Source organism: Silurus meridionalis, chromosome 4 (assembly GCF_014805685.1).
Source record: "Silurus meridionalis isolate SWU-2019-XX chromosome 4, ASM1480568v1, whole genome shotgun sequence".
NCBI classification, from domain to species: domain Eukaryota; kingdom Metazoa; phylum Chordata; class Actinopteri; order Siluriformes; family Siluridae; genus Silurus; species Silurus meridionalis.
In genome coordinates, this window is record NC_060887.1 from 15,526,890 (window position 1) to 15,544,168 (window position 17,279).

Here is a 17,279-nt window from a genome sequence, read left to right on the forward strand (position 1 = left end):
TACTCTGGATGAACCCTTCAGGTGTACAGGATAAATGAAACCCTGCTGTTTAAATGACTGAAAATAGGGCTGTGTTCCATTCAGTTACATGTTTGTGTACTACATTTATACAATATTTACACTAAATTGAACACACTGCATGTATATAATACATACAAAAAGCCATCAAGTATCTTACGCAGTATCTTACTTGACGTTAGCTAGGTTTCAAGTGACCTAAGCTAAGCCGCATACACTATATTGCCAAAAGTATTAGGACACCTGACCTTTCCTGCCACATTCTTTTCCAAACTGTTAACACAAATCTGGAGGCACACAATTGTACTTTGTCTTTAGAATTTTGCATTCACTTGAATTTGGAAACCCAAACCTGTTCCAGCATGGCAATGCCCCTGTGCACAAAGTGAGCTCCATGAAGATCTGCTTTACATGGTTTGGAGAGGAAGATCTTGAGTGAGCTGCTGTAGAGCTCTGATCTCATCCCAACTGAATACCTTCGGGATGAATGTGAACGCTGACTGCACCCCAGGTTTCCTCACTTCACTTACATCAGTACCTTCCTTTACTGACACCCTTATGGCTGATGCACATAAATGTCCACAAGCACACACTACAATTTAGTGGAACATCTTAACAAAAGAGTGGAGGGAATAATAAGAGTCAATTGGGACTAAATGTGAAATGCGATCCTCAAAAGCACATATACTTATGACCAGATGTCCACAAACTGTTGGCAATAAAGTGTAGCTACATAGCTGCCACATAGCTACATTAACATTAGATGCAAAACAAGCCTGAAATGTTGTTAAGGTATCGGTTTGGAGGGTTTTTTTTGGCTTATTGATAGAAAAAGTTCAGGATCAGAGTATTCCAAAGCTAACTCAATGCCGGATGTGGGTAGCTGGATCACAATCGGCAGATCAAATTTAAATTAGGCTCTGGTCCTTGTTCATTTGAGATCTGTTTCACCACACAATCAGGACATGAATTCATTTTAGTTCTCATTCACCTCAAGTTTAGGTTAGGTTATATATTAAAAAAAATCAGGGTGTCAATCAAGTGGAACTCTTGATTTTTCTGACAAGGTTTAGAGAAGCATTGAAGCCTTAAATATCCAAAGAAAGCATGGCAAGAGAAAAAATATATACCTTTATTTTTTTTATCACGGAATATATATGCCACAAGACCTTTAATCATCCCGTTTAAACGTCTAGCAAGGTTTTCTCAGCTTTTGGAACAATATCTACAGTGACATTATTGCTGATTGTTTTTTTTTACAGAAACAGCTGCAGTACATTTGTGCAACACTTTCACCGGAATTTGTCAAACAAGGGGGTAGTAGTATGTGGCTTACCTGAGTGACGGGCTCAGAGGGCATAGGAGAAGGTGACTTGGACTGGAACGCATCATGCGAGGCAAAGCCCGAGTCGTGTGAGGAGACACTGGCGAGGCGGGCTGGGACCTGCTGCGGCACGGTGATGCTGTGGTAGCGATAGAGCGGGGAGGACGAATGAGACAGTGAACCGCTGGAGCGTGAGTCGCTGCTGTTCACACTGTTCAGACTGCTGTTAGGGCAGGTATGGGATAGGAAGGGGTGGGGCATGGAAAGGAAGCGAGACAAAACAGAGGCGACCGGGAACCATTAACACTCCACATACACACCATGCAAACCTCAAAAAAAAAAAAAATGATAGTGATTCACACAAGCAATCGATCCTTCCCTCTGGACAATTCTTAACAGATTCAAGTGTTTCATCTAAAACACCTAGATTAACCCTCAGAAAAATGTGTAGGAGATCAAATGCGCTCAGAAAACCCCAGAAGGCTGAAGATCCTAAAACATCCCTCTTATCTAATACACGATAATTACTTGGTGGCCTGATTTATATTTTCAGCCGTTGTGCTAAAGTCAGAAGCTCTTGGTACACATGCGACCCTCTAAAAAAAAGGATAAAATTGCCAAAGGGAAGAATCCAACATGAAACAAGATGTAAAAATAACATCCACTTATGGTCATGCTCAGAAATGCAGGGGAAAGTGAAGATGGTCAGCTAGATTAGTTAGAAAGCTGTGTAGATTGTACTTAGTAAGCTGCTATGACAATATAACCTGGTTCAAAGTTACCATAAGCAATATTTTTAACAATTTACATTGTTACAGATACTTGAAGCAAATGTTAGGGATGTTAAATGGGTGTGGTCATGTGGTGAAATAATAAAGAAATCAGGAATTTGGGAGGAAACAAGGAATTTGTTTGTTCTGATTTAGACATTGAGAAGCAGCTCTCACATGTGAGTAAATTTGCCCCACTAATAACTTGTAGCTACACACTATAGCATTTGTGGACAGTAAAAAGCCTTGTTTGGGGAGAAAAGTACTTGCTTCACCAGTTACTCAGGGTAGGAACCAGCCCCAGGCAGCACCATATGAAAATTGGGTGGTTTGTCTATGCACCGCCATCCTGCCCCAATAAACACTGCACTATGTAATGCTTTTCAACTGCCACCCTACCTTGAGGCAACTACCATTTATTTTGCTTTGCTTGCCTCCAATAGTTTCCATCTGTTGTCAGTTTCTCCAAAACTCTTTCTAAAGTAACCACCACTACAGGTTGTAATGTTGCATGCCCTCTTTTTGTTGTTACCCAACTAAATCCAATCTAAACCCATCTACTGTGTGACTAAAAGAAGTAAAATGTCACCTAGAATTGACCAAAACTCTGGTATTAAACTGCAATAGGATAGAAAAAGTTTGAAGCAGTACTAGAACACAGCTAACAGTCTGATTCCTGAGTAAAGTGAGCAACAAGGAGTCCAAATCAGTGTGTTCATCTCAAACAAAGAGGCAGGTAGTTACTTTACCTGCACATGCTGGACTTCCGGGACATGGTGGTGCTTGGAGATGACGGAGGTGTTTGGTAGGACCAGCTGTAATCTGAACCCTTTAGGTCGTGGATGATCTGAATGGAATGCAAAATGACATACAGTGATGTTTGGCAAATAAAGAGAAATCTTTACGACATTATGCCACACACGGCCATTAAATACCACTCATTTATACAACAAAGAGCTTTATTTCAATGTCATAGTGAGAATAAACTCAGGAAATGGTGGGTAAGTTTGTATTTTTGCCTGAGACAAGTGACGAGAAGCTCATGCCCACAGCTATTTAATGATGTACAGCAAAAAGAGCTGTAAGATTTAAACTTATCACTTTTCGATCGATAGCCCAGAACCTCAACCGCTGTGCCACAACTGACCCGTGTCTGATTGGCTCCCCAGTTTGCAGATTTCTAGTGCAGCCCGAAAAACAGTTAGCAACCAAATTTCACAAGTGGAAAAAAACCTATAAAGAAAAACTAGTTTTATTTTTATTCAAATTCTAGGCTTCTGTGAGGAAGTGATGCTTGCTGCCGTTTTTATAGTTATATGTGTTTTTGCAGCGCATCAACACTGTGACGTCGATAAAAACCTGTCAAGGAAGTTGAGGACATGCCAATTCAGCTCGCCTCAATGTCATTAGACATGTGGGCGAGTAAACAAACTCGGTGGTATTGTTTGGATCTAATCAGATCAGACGCCTGTCATTGTCTTGCACCAGAATGCAGGCTCAGTCAATACATGGTTAAGTGTACAAAAGTTTGTAGATGCTTCATGACAGCCGTAGGCAGTGTCTGAAAATTTATATGACAGTTTAAAATGTTTACTTCCACAATTTCTTTGAAAAAATCAAGAGGAAGGAGAGAAGAATCTGTTAAGGATTTATAAAGTCTAAAGTATATAGTGATCCTCAGGTAAAACAGACCTGCTATCATTTACATAATGTTCATTTTAAATTTAAGGTGTTGTGAGATCAACTTTGAGCATAGACTTCAAATGCACAAGACGTTGACGCACGTTAATGATACAAAAACATTTTTCAAGCCGATGTTCTCCATCTAGGAAAGCAAATAACGAGAGAAATGTCACGTCTGAGCCATAACTGTCATCAGCGTTGGCTTATCTGTCCCTGAACCTTGGACATGCGTGTGAAAACCTGACAGCTCGTCAAAACAGCTTGCACAGAGCAGATTAATCACTATCCAGTTCTTCCACTCACACGAGGAGCTGGTGAACTGGTGAAACCCCCCCTGAGGAAACACGATCCATCGGAGGGACTGAGTGTATGCGCAATGTCTGCCAGTTAAAGCTAAACTAGCACCCAAAAGAAGCTTCATTTAGAATATATTACAAATACAATCAATCTTCTTCATGCTGACTTCTTTGCTACCAGTCAGCATGCTATCCTCTAAACAAGCAGAACGGACTGTGCAGTGGACACAAATCAAGACATTTCCGAAACTTGCCCAGCTGAGCAACATGTTTTGGTAAACTAGCAGCTAGTTATATTAATAATGTCATTAACAGACCTGCTCGCTGGAAGGGGGCAGTTTGTGGGGGTCCATAGTCAAAGCTTTGAGGTCCTCGGCAATGGTCTGAAGATGGACGATCTCACCCAGCATGGCCATCTCCTCATCCTGAGACATAGAGACAAGAAATGAGTTAAAACCGGACAAAAAAAACTCTCTACAAAAACATCCAAATATTTCTGTTTATTATCTGTGATTATTAATGCTGCCGCTCACCACAACGGGCCGGATCATAGAGACAAAGATGCAAAAGCGAGCTCGCTCCTCGATCAGCGCCTTCCTCACTGCCTGCTTCTCCGTCTCCTCCAGCATAAAGTATTTGTCTGTCACATCCTGGACGGCACTGTCCAGCTGAGGCTGAATGTCCCCTCTCCCTGCACAACACCACACCACACCATATCATCAACTTCATTTAGAATAAGTGAAAGACAGAGACGGACAAACAGACGGGAAGTCCATGATATCAGTCTGAATCCCCTGAACAGGCTCCACCCACTCTAAAGCACATGTTATCATACTGACGTTATAATAATACAAAAATCTTTTCATTTTTAGAAACTGATTCCTCACATGCGGAGTTATGAAATTCAACTAAAGCCCCATTCGGCCGTTTTTTCTCACCCTGCTGAAAACCTTCCTAAAGGCAACGTGACCTTTGACACGAGGGCGTGTTTTATTTAAGGGGTAGCGAAGTGAAGCGTTTGAGAAAGAAATGTGAAAATCACACACTGCTGTTACTCTACTGATTCTCAACACCGCTGCTTCATAGCCCAGGGAAGGTGTTCTAGTTCCTCCTAGGGATCAGAGTGGAGGAAAATGCCTACAGAGGAGAACTCACCGTTTAACACTGATATCTGGATTAGAATAATATCAGACTTCTAATGCTAGTTTTAAAAAAAATACTAGACACACACGTCTTTGTTACCTTCCACGATCACAGTGTGAAAACATGACACAAGACAAGAGATACCAAAACCAAAAGCCACTGAACCATAAAACTGATTTGGAACACAGGCAGGTTGACAGAGTAGACCCCACACACACACACACACACACACACACACACACACACACACACACACACACACACACACACACACACACACACTTACCTAGTGCATCTGCTGCTCACAACAGGTGCATACAGCGATGCAGAGCAAAAAGAAAATGCAGAGCAATATGTCATATGAATGCTGTGCTAAATATGCTAACACTCTTAGGAAAATAAATCGAGGTGAAAGGGGCGTGGCTTCTATAACTATCAGTTATATATAAAGGAGGCGTGGCCTCTCATGATGTCATCCCAAAGAAAGGAGGCATGGCTTTTATAGCGTAAATGTAGCCCAGTTGTCGTTCTGAAATGTGTCATTCTACAAAAGAATGCTATGATTTATTTTTTTTTTTAAAAGATTTAAACAATAAAAGAATATTTAATTAGATTTCTGAAGATTTTTTCATTTCTCATGTTATCGTTTTTTTCCTTAATGGTTTGCAGACATGATGGCAATTAAATTTCACCACTTTTAAAAAGAGAATAAATAGGAATGTGTGTGTAAAATTATACCAGATGTGTTCACACACAGGTACATCAGAAACATCTGTCTGTACTTATCTTTTCAGTAGCAGCAGTTTCTGGTTTTTGTGCAGTAGAGCCACTGCAAGTGCAGGAACCACTCTCTATCATTCATTATTATGGATTAACACAACAATACATTTTTACATAATGTTCTGCTCTCAGAGCTTCACATTTAAATCTGATTTGCCTCTGTGTGTGTGTGTGTGTGTGTGTGTGTGTGTGTGTGTGTGTGTGTGTGTGTGTGTGTGTGTGTGTGTGTGTGCAGGATCAGAAAACGGTAAGTGATGTTACCTTTTTTGGCTTTCTTTTGAAGTTTCAGGGTGTCTGAGGATTTCTTTTTAATCTCCTGCCGAGCTTTTTTATACTCTGTGAAGATGAAGGGACTCAATAAAATCGTATAAACTCGATAAAATCAAACTCCATCCCTCACGAGTTATCACACATATACACACACCTTTGGCATGGTCCTTATCCAGTGTGTTAGCTCCTCTCTTCCACTCCTCCAGCTGCTCCTGAAGAGGGTTGATGAGGCAGTCAGTAAATGTCCTGAAAAACAAAATACGGCTCTGAGAAACTCGCACCTGCTTTCAATGTTATCACAGTTCTTGTACAAGTGTCACTAAAATTGTCTTGTTACGGCATCATTAACGACGTCTCGCATTCATAATCATTGCCTCCTTACAGCATCATTTCCTTTGCCTTACTATGGCTTCATTATACGACGTCATGACCATCACTTTGCTACAGCTTCATTCCTGCCACTGCATTTTGAGGTCAGAACCATCGACTGCAGCATCAATACTTTTGGCTCATTATGTATCAGAAAGAAAGAAAGAAAGAAAGAAAGAAAGAAAGGAAGAAAGAAAGAAAGAAAGAAAGAAAGAAAGAAAGAAAGAAAGAAAGAAAGAAAGAAAGAAAGAAAGAAAGAAAGAAAGAAAGAAGGGGTCACAAAAGACTGAGGAAAGAAACATGAAAAAAGAAAGAAGAAAAAAATACGGTGGAAAAATAAAAGAAAGCAAATTAGAAAGCAATTTAAAAGTAGGAAAAAAAGAACCACACCGAAAGGAAGAAATACAAATAAAGAAAAAGTGAATAAACTAAAGACAAGCGAGATGTGTGTGTGCAGTTTTACTGCGTGGATGTTTAACGTGAATCTCTTTTTGATTTTCATATCTAATCAAATAGAGCTTTTTCAGCACTGTTTCAGCTTCAGTACTTCCACTAACTAGATCATTCTCATGTTAGGAGTATTTCTGCTGGCTGTTTTTGTAACAGCTATATGTTTGCTAGCTGTTCAGTGTCCTTAACAAGTAGAAATTCTACTAAAAAGAATTTTATGGCTCTTTTAAGGTTGTTTGAGGATTTTTTTTTTACACCACAGAATCTGAAGGTTTCCTCATAGAGAGGCACGTCTGTTTCCTCTTTGCCTCTCGTGCCTCGTCCAGCAGCTGAGGAGTTTAAATTTAGCTTCTCATCCGCGGCCGATTTACAGCGTGGCTGAGGAGAAAACGTCTCCCCTGAAATTAGAGCAGAGAGCCGTGAGGCGTGGAACGCCCGCAGTTCCACAAGTTTAACCCCTCGGCCCTGCCTCGCCCCGCATCGCCTTACTTTCCCAACGGTTATGATCAGTTTTGTTCTACTTTAAATTTCAGAACTCCATTAATACAGAATAGATGGATAGGAACCCGCCTTAGCGCTAGCCTCTTAAATAAACCTCCAAATTTGAATTATTTTCGCATTCCTCCAATCAAAACCAAGAATCAGGTGCTATGAATTAAGGAGTAAATATTTACGTTGAGAACTGCTTCAGCTTAGCCTCGATGCTCCTGTGCCTCATACACATCCTGGTCAAAGCTGAGCCGATGTCTCTGGTGCCTCCTGAGGAGAAAAATTTAAAAAAGGACATGATGTACATAAACTTCATTTAACTTGAGCACAAGAAAACATCTACAAGTGTATGTTAATGACTCGGCACATAGTTAAAATCAGGGGTGCCCAACACTTCGATCGTGATTGACCGGTAGATTCCAAAGGTAGTATGGGTGGTCAAAAAAGTCTGAGACTCTATTCAGTGCAAGCCATTACAGTATATATTTACTATACTTTAAATAAATATATATTTAGCATTTTTAATGTAGGTAGATCAGTTTGACTTGGGCATTTTAAAATTAGCTCACAAGCTGAAAAGGTGTGAACAGCCCTGGTTAAAATCATCCAGGAAATCATGTCAAAATGAACAATGTCGTTATTCCAAAATATTATTCCACCAGGCACTTACAAAACATGGAAAACACACAACTCAGCAAACAAAAACTTAAATGTACATTTTGATACAAGACTCGATTTACAGTACTAGGTTTTTTCCCCAAGTGGCTAAGCTAATCAGTAAATCGAAACATTCTATTGACACATGATCAAAACACAGAATGTGGTGTGTCACGTTATATTTGATCCTAAATTATTGTGGTGTACGTTCTTTTATATAAAGTATTACTATTAGCCTACTTGTAGGTAAGCTACATTAAACAGTGCCTGGGAAAGTTGCTGTTCCTGCACAAATGCTAAAATGCTAAACCTTCACGGCGTTCTGCTAGCACTGACTTAACAGTATCGTGCTAAGGTAAGAGCAGACTGAAAACAGACCTCACACTTCTCTGCTAGTGTTGGATCTTAGTGAGAAACACACAACTATGACCTCATCGACCCCCAGGCTAACAAAACCTGCTTGTCAAATTTTCTGCATAAAGCAAAGAAACAGAAAAAAAACTAATTTGAAAATTCCTCATAATATCCTTGACACACAGCTATACACTTCAGCATACCGAGTCTGTTCATTCTTTCTCTTTTAACTCCCTAAACAAGGAAAAATGTCTCTTGCCACAACTGCATCCCAGGACAATCTTGGCTACTCCAAGTGCTCTTAGCAAATAAAGGCATCTTGCTACCACTACTGTGAATCACTGTTATTGTGTTTTTTATGACCTTGTGTTCCTGCAGTTTATTAGAAATTGTTATGGACCATCAGAGATTATAGATTTAGCCTGAGGCAACAGGAATTATGTAGTATATAATACTACTATAACTATATAACTACTATTACTGTAAATAATAATATATCACTTATAGCTAATAAAAACAAAATATTCATTAACATAGTTGAACATAAGTATTAGAGTTTATACATAATTCATCCCATCCACTTTAGACAAAGAATTGTTTAGGTTTTCCTCAAAAATTCATATATATATATATATATATATATATATATATATATATATATATATATATATATATATATATATATATATACATACATACATACACACACACACACACACACACACACACACTTCTGTTCACAGTACACGCACTTCTGTTCACAGTATGAGTTACAGTCTTATAGGCTAAAACAGGTTGAAGTTTCCGCAACTCCAAAATTGATGCAATTCTGTGGAATGTTCTGGTGTGTTGGTAATTGTGAGGTAGTATTTGGAATTGATCCAGCATTCCTACAGAATGGTTAATGCCAGAAGTGATCCCCTGCCAGTGTTCAGGACGAGGTTAGGACTCAGACGGCCGTTGGAATGCATTATGGTAAACGAAACGAGACGCTCTCAGACAGAGGCGGCTGACATTGACGAACACTCTCCTTTGTGCTCCTTCTCCTCGTCTGAAAGCTCTCGGCGTGAATGAATACGCATCACTGCTGGAAGCGACTTTTAATCTCGGCCAAATGTGACGAACTGCTTTTGTATCAGCACACACACACAAAAAAGAAATACGAGCAAGACTGAGAAGTTTATTTTGAAACATGCTAACCCCCCCACCCTGTCTGTAGCAAGCACTTGTTCCAATCCGAAGAAACCAGAAATGAAAAACCTGGTTTCAACCTCTTCCCTTACTCCTTCCACCAGGCAGGGAAGAACAACTGGCTGTTTAGAATCTTTTCAGGACTTTTTTCCGGTCTGTAGCTACATATTAACTGTGAGCTGAAAAGCATTATACACTGCTACACTCTGTCTTTTCCAACTTGGATTTCCTGAATTGGACATAGCGAAGGGAAACAAGTCTGAGATTATTTTTAGCTGCAACTGGGAAGCAACCCAGAAAAGTAATTTGCATTCATTTACAAGAACAAACGTCAGTCCTTCTCACCCGTTTCTCCTCCTCCTACAATGACCACACTTTTTGCACGAAGAGAGAAGAGGCTAGTCTGTCATGTGCGATTATGCATTTCTCTGAGTTTCTTTTTAGTTTGCTGACATTTGGTTATATGAGTATATGCATTAGCTATCATGAAAATGATCTTGAATGGTTTATGATATCATGAGTGTGGAAATTTAATGATAGGGTTTCGATAGGATACAAAGAATTCAGAATTGCATCTTAAGTGTTTGCGAATGTGTAAAAGTCCATAAGACTTGATGGAACAAACATGCCTGGAGAGACATCAAATTTCTAGTGATGTCTTGTGATATCTTGAACTACGTTTCCCCACGCTGCTTGCGTCCTTTAGGATTTTGTAAGACATTAAGACAATGCTATGTAACTGTAATTCTATGGTTATAACGGTTCAATAGGTTTACACACGTAGCTTTGTTAGTCAGCGTGCTATTAACACATGGTTTGGCAGTTTGACTACTTTAGGCTGTTTCTGTACAAAAATAAGCTCTTATCAATGCTAGTGCAAAATATCATCAGCATTATGAGAACTGGGGGAAAATAGGTTACATTAGCCAGCTGTGACAATCATTTATTACATTTCACACCATTGAGAAATACAATATATAAAATACAATCTCTAGATGAATGAGAGAACATTGACAAAGATTCCTTTACTTTCTCAACACTAATGAAAGAAGTCCTTTTAAACCATACAGTACAGGAAAAATAAGCCCAAGAAACAAGAAGCAGTTCTGTAACCATTTCATTCTCAATCTCTCCATTCACTCACCAGATTTAAAATCTGAAAGAAACTCCAGTTTGAGAGGGGAAAAAAGAGCACACTTCAGCCTTTTTATTTTATATGAACCCCAATTGTTCACGGGCACCACTTTTTTCCGTTAAACCAACAGCTCCAGCTCTGAACCATCAGAGAGACAGTCTACCTCTTGTTCACCGTTTAAATACCCAACACTACTGAACCCTGACAGGCTCATAGAGCGCCGTTTTAATATGGAACGTCTCGGGATCTTTCGCCTCCACCCTGCTTATAAAGTTATGACTATGATGTCGTCAGTGTAAAGCTTGTATGAACAAGGCATAAGGACCCAGCTTGGGTTTTAAACTAAGCCACAGGCCACTTTTCCAGTTTCAACAAACGACAATGAGGCCATAGTCGAGCCCTGAGTTAATAAAGAAGCCTTCTGATTTTAAATGTGGAAATTAGGTTAAAATGTCAGTGGCCGTAATTGACACCAGAGACAGTCAGTGAAAGTCGGGGATGCCTAACTGGAGTCTGGTTTCTCGTCTAGCTTCTAACAGGCAGATCTTATCCCTGTCCCTTTTTTTTTTTTTTATTTTGTTAATATTATCCGGGAGGAAGCAGGTTCAGACAGAACTGGTGACAACAAAACAGACCGTTTTATGACTTGCTGACTTTTCACACCCATGTGAGAAAAAAAAGGAGGTTATCTGCATTCCAAGTAACTCTAGAGAAGCAACAACATAAAAGTTATCCCAAAAGTGTGGTAGAAAGTCTTCAGAAGAATTCCAACCTTTTTAAAAACTTGTACTGTTTAAAACCAGCCTGTTCAATACATTACAAACCCTGTTTTTTTTTCTTTTCCTGGCAGCAAAGTTTGACACTGTGTAATTCTGTCACCACGTCAAAAGGTTTTCCTGAGCAGACACAACACACCAAAACCTCTCATATATCACTAATGTCAGACAACTTCACTTTGTGAACCACGTTTCTGTTTCCTCTTGGAGGGAAATCAAACAAAAAGCCAGGTTTTGAGGTCAACCAACATGCTGGTTTTATTTGTGTCTTGTGATGTTTGACGCCACTGAATCCGAGTTGTGACACTGGCAGGAAGCCGGGCTTCTGTCGAGGTAACAAAAACCCAATATTCTGAACACGAAATGAACCTTTACCCCTTTCTCTTCTTGCTCTTTCAGGTTTTCTTGGGAAACAAACCTCACATTCTATAGTTAAACTGCTAAAAGTGGCACGATACCAAAAAACATGCGGCTGGCCAGATTCCAGACCGGCAAATGAACATGATTCTGATGTTAATTGTTCAGCAATTACCATAACAAGCATTTTGAACATGGCATCTTTAACAACACAAGCATTAACACCCCTTCATACTTGGCTCAATCCTCATCCGAATTTATCCTAAATTAAAAAAAAATTTTGAGCTCAAATCTGGAGAAGTTAAATTTAGACTCCAGTTGCTGCGCCCCTCCCAGAATGCCCGTCTTGTCGAGTCTGCTTGATATAAATAGGACTGACTTCAAGGATTCTGTGATTAGCATGGCACCACACCTCTTTCTGTCTTCCTTTTTCTCTTCTCTCCTCTTAGCCTGTCTGTCTCTCAGTCTGGGATCATCCACGCCTTTGTCTCCTTTGATACACGTCCTTACAATAGGTCCTGGTTGCAAATCATAGGGCTACTGGAAACTAAAATACCCAGCATTATCGTGAATACCATCACCTCCTAACCTCAGTGTGTCTCCTAAAAGACAAATTTAAGGTCTGCACCATGGACAAAACAGTCAAACTCATAATTAGTCAAATGCAAAACCAGTAAACATGAAAATCTCAGCAGGAATACTAACAAATCCCAGTAAAAAACAAAACAAAACAAAAAACAGGCTACCACTTCTAACCCCTCATCTTCCGCTTTCTGGTTTCGCCCAAGCTTTGCTCTGCAAAACAATGAGCTTGAGGTGAACATTGGTGTAAGTTGTTGCCACAGGACTTTTTACAAGTAGGTGGAAACACACATGGCGATATTTTACCCCTGCCAAAAGAGTGCTCCAGTATGTGGCAACTCACTGCCAACACGAGTGTAAAAAACACTTAACGTGGCCGCAGCGGTCGAGGCAAGAAGGCAGATAATTAAGTGGATACAGTTTAGTTCAGTTAGTACGTTTAGCTCAAACACGATTAGAATTCCCTTACGCGCAGAAGCACTGACCAACAGCCTCGTCTCGTTATCTCCAGATCTGAGAAGACGACGCATAAATGCTCTAAATCAAGATAACAAGCACTTTCATTGGAAATGAATTATGGCTAATGTCCAGATCTTCTCTAAACTTCTGTCATGAATATACAGCAGATATTTCAGTCACGGCATGCATGAGAGTGAATGCATACCAAGAATAACTATATAGGATCTTTGTTCACTCTCTCTGGGATGCATATAGCATGGCATCCACCAGCTATCAGGGAAATGCAGAGCTAAAGCCCCTCCTCACAGATATTTTGAAAAGTATTTGCAACTCGAATGAACACAGAGGTGCTTTAGCGGGATTTAATTGTCAATTTAACTCCGACAGAGCGGTTTATATCCTGGAACGAGGACGATGGTCTTTTTAACTTAGCTGACAAGTATGTCATTGAATCAGCTATGGGTGCTGAGCAACGTGACAGCAGCTTGTCTCTTCACAGTTGGCAGGAGTGTTTTGGAAGCCGATCTACAGAGCAGAACTGTAGAAGTGTGCGAACACCAGAGCAGTTTAAAACCGAGGCTTGAAGCATGTTTAAATCACTTATTTTACTCTCTAATTTTATTAACCCACTGGTTTTAAAAACTAAAATAGAACTGAGTTTAGTACATGTTACCCCAAATCCATCATCTATTCATCCATAACTATTAATACACTTTACTGTCTAGTTGTCATCACCATTCCTGCTTGTTTCTTCAGGCTCCAGACCCACCGTGAGGAAGCGCCTGGGGGAGGAACACCATGCATGCTTATATCATCAGGGACGCACACTGATTTGGCAGAAAGTATTCAAGGAATGTGCTGACGGCCGCAAAACGCACCTCAGAACCGACACATGACGGTAACATGCAAGAAGCACAAGAGTTTAATCTGACAGAGCAAAGAATCAGTATAGAGTACAGATGTCAAGCCTACTAACAAATGCACCAAATGAGGAGCTTAGGATTAAGTCAAAACACAGTATAGTATGCCTAATATGATAATACACCTATATTAAATATATTAAATCATTTTTAAAAACTGGTCCACAAGGCAGCCAGGCTTTTTTTCTTTATATTTATGAATTAACAAACAGGTTGGTGATGGTGTGAAATTAAATTTGAAAGCAAAAATATATTAATATCAGGGTACTTGACTTACCGACCATGATAAATATTTTCTACAAGAACTCTTACAGACTGCTGGAATGTTATGGAATCCCACAGGGGTTAGTACTGGGCTATTTCGGAAGCAGGTGTGTATTCCGCAGGTAAAAAGGTAATTATGATAAGTGGCTCAAGTATGCACACCTGCTGAAGATTACACCAGGTGTAATAATGAGAACACTAGTTGCTATTAAAGCTTCAGTTTATGAAAGATTTTTTTTTTTAAAACAAGGAGAAAAGCAACCTAGAAAGCCCCTCGTTAGAATATACAGTATTAATTCAACTGGATCATTGGTCAATTGGTCAGCAATACATAAAAATGTAAGATGTGGGTGTGAGAATGTAAGAAAAACATTCAATTCTGAATTTTAATGCAAATATTTAAGGGAAATAAAATTAAAATATAATGAAATAAAAAAGAAGGCAATGTAAAGGGAAATAGATTTAGCATTGGTTTATTTTTTTGCTATTGTACCTGGAATTGTATGTGTGGAATTATTTATTGTTTTCACTAACAAATTATAACTTAAATGTTTTACTCAAATGCTTTCGCTCTCTCTCTCTCTCTCTCTCTCTCTCTCTGGTATGTGATTTTTGAGCATTGAATTCCACATTTAGTCCAAATTTGCTTTTATAATTCCCTTCATTGTTCTTGGAAGCTGTTCTACTAGATTTTTGGAGTGTGCTTATGGATATTTGTGTTCATCAGCCACAAGGGTATTATGAAAGGAAGGTACTGATGTAAGTGAAGTGAGGAAACCTGGGATCTTCCTCTCCAAAGCATGTAAAGCAGATCTTCATGGAGCTCACTTTGTGCACAGGGGCATTGCCATGCTGGAACGGGTTAGGGTTTCCAAATTCAAGTAAATGCAAAACTTTATTATAGCGCATCTAAAGACGTCCTGTACAATTGTGTGCCTCTAGATTTGTGGTAACAGAATGGAAGAAAATATAGCACATATATCAGGAAAGGTCAGGTGACCCAATACTTTTAGCAATATAGTATATATACATACTGAATATATACAATGTTTTTCCTCTACAGTGTGGAAATGTACTAAGTTTCTGCTTTCCTTTTTGTGTCATTATTTTGTCAACAGAAAGATTAGTTTCCTCTCTTATCGTGCTTGCTTATGTCTTTATGTCCAAGTGCTTCCGAGATTATGACCCTGAAAATGATAAAACGACCCAAAATGTGAGACATAGCCAAAGCACAGTCATTAAAAGCAGTGGTATTGTGCTTACAGCCTAAATTACGCGATGTACCAGATAAAAAAAAAAACACTGTAAGCCTTATCAAAGGCACTTCCTCTACACGCCTCATTACACAGAAATGGGCACAATGACCCGATAGGGACGCGTAAGAGCCATACAGCACAATCCCCTGTGGGGTTTTAGATGCCTGAGGTTCTGGAAATGTAAGACTCTTCACTTAAATAAAATTAAATGGATTCAAATTTAGAGACCAGTAGAGTTCTCCTACTGGCTTGAGTTAAGCTGCACAGATGTTCCCAATTTCCCAGAAACCCAAGCCCCTGAGATAACGACTCTGTGCTTCAGTACAGCAGCTATTAGGTGGCTAATTAGAGGCACAGACGCAGGAGCATGCTGATTACCAGCTCACGGTTCCAGCTGTGCAGAAATCCACTGGAGACTTCTCCATCACTGGCGTTTTTGTAAGACGCAATGATGCAGGGTTGGGGGGTGGGGTGGCGTTTTCAACCACCTCGTTCTTCTTAAAGTTACTGCGACCAGGTGTACAAGTCTGAGTTGCTTTAATGACAACAACATGGGGGGCTGCTATCAAACAGGTAGCACAGTAAGGAAGAAGAAACTGATTGTTAAAAAGAAGAAATTCGTCTTCCTGGCGTCGACAGAAAATAAAATGTCAGGGCAGATGCAGAATTAGGTCTCCCTCAACTTAAAAGTGGTCACTTTATCCTCTCAGGTCAGTGAGACACACATGCTGAAGATTTCCAAGACTGGTGTAATGACGGCGTTATTTTAAGATTCAGGATGTCAGAATGGAGCTGCCCATCTCCCTGAGCTCCGTCATCACACATCACTTATTTTATTCCACTTTATCCAGGAGCAATAATGGCACATCCGTTCAATCATTCAAGCCTTTGGTTTGCAGTGTCTATCTAAGTACAAAGTCTGCCTGTCTGTCTGCATGTCCCTATATTTGCCTCCATGCATTTGTCTCTTAGCTGCCTGTATTTCAGTTCATCTACATGTCCATCTGGCTATTTTCTGTCTTCCCTTCCAAGTGTCCTTCTTCAGCTAGCAGTCTGTGTTTTCTGTCAAGCCATCCAATCAATCTGACTCTCACTCCATCTGTCTGCCTGCCTATGGGACTGTCTATCATCTTTGCTTGCTTCTACTAATTTATCTATTCCCTGATCTAAATGTTCACTTCTCAGATATTGGAAATGAAAGAACTGAGCTGCTGTGGTTGGAGTTCCTATATATGCGGAACAAATATTTCCTTTCACAGATGTCCCCGCTCGTCAGCCTTTATCTAACTGCTATCTAATGCTGACATAGATGCTAATTTAACTGGTCACCACAGGACTAAAACACACTACTGCACACACACACACACACACACCTCATGTGAATGCAAGTAATGGTGTTAGCATTGGTGTGATGAGAGAGCGGGGGCCGTGCTGTGGCCCACATATCAGCTCTTTAATTAGCCTCTTTTTCAGACCACAGAGTGGAGCAGAGGCAGCTTTAGTGCCGCTCGGCTGCCACCCAGACAAGTGTGAATCCAGAGTTAAGGGTGGAGTCACATTGGGACGGGCCGGGATGGTGGAGTGGAGCGCTCATGTACATAATACGATTTTATCGGTATGATTATTGCAGATGAAACACACCTTGCAACTGTCATTTGTACTCCATTCATTACTATCCTGTGTGTGTGTGTGTGTGTGTGTGTGTGTGTGTGTGTGTGTGTGTTTGATAATCTGTC

The 17,279-nt window shown here is 40.0% G+C and overlaps 1 protein-coding gene across 16 annotated transcripts in view; it reads right to left on the reverse strand.

The window, feature by feature from the left end:
* LOC124383802 (protein MTSS 1-like) overlaps nucleotides 1-17,279 on the reverse strand; it is a 40,331-nt gene that overhangs the window by 6,377 nt on the left and 16,675 nt on the right. For 5 of the 16 annotated variants that reach the window (XM_046846124.1, XM_046846117.1, XM_046846120.1 and 2 more), the window contains exons 4-11: nucleotides 7,778-7,862; nucleotides 6,439-6,530; nucleotides 6,276-6,350; nucleotides 5,521-5,532; nucleotides 4,625-4,782; nucleotides 4,409-4,516; nucleotides 2,862-2,959; nucleotides 1,355-1,565 (exon numbers count right to left, since the gene is read on the reverse strand). In XM_046846124.1, coding sequence (XP_046702080.1) covers nucleotides 1,355-1,565; nucleotides 2,862-2,959; nucleotides 4,409-4,516; nucleotides 4,625-4,782; nucleotides 5,521-5,532; nucleotides 6,276-6,350; nucleotides 6,439-6,530; nucleotides 7,778-7,862 — 839 coding nt within the window. The remainder of the gene's footprint in view (nucleotides 1-1,354; nucleotides 1,566-2,861; nucleotides 2,960-4,408; nucleotides 4,517-4,624; nucleotides 4,783-5,520; nucleotides 5,533-6,275; nucleotides 6,351-6,438; nucleotides 6,531-7,777; nucleotides 7,863-17,279) is intronic. The other 11 variants (XM_046846127.1, XM_046846123.1, XM_046846116.1 and 8 more) reach the window with 5 other exon arrangements.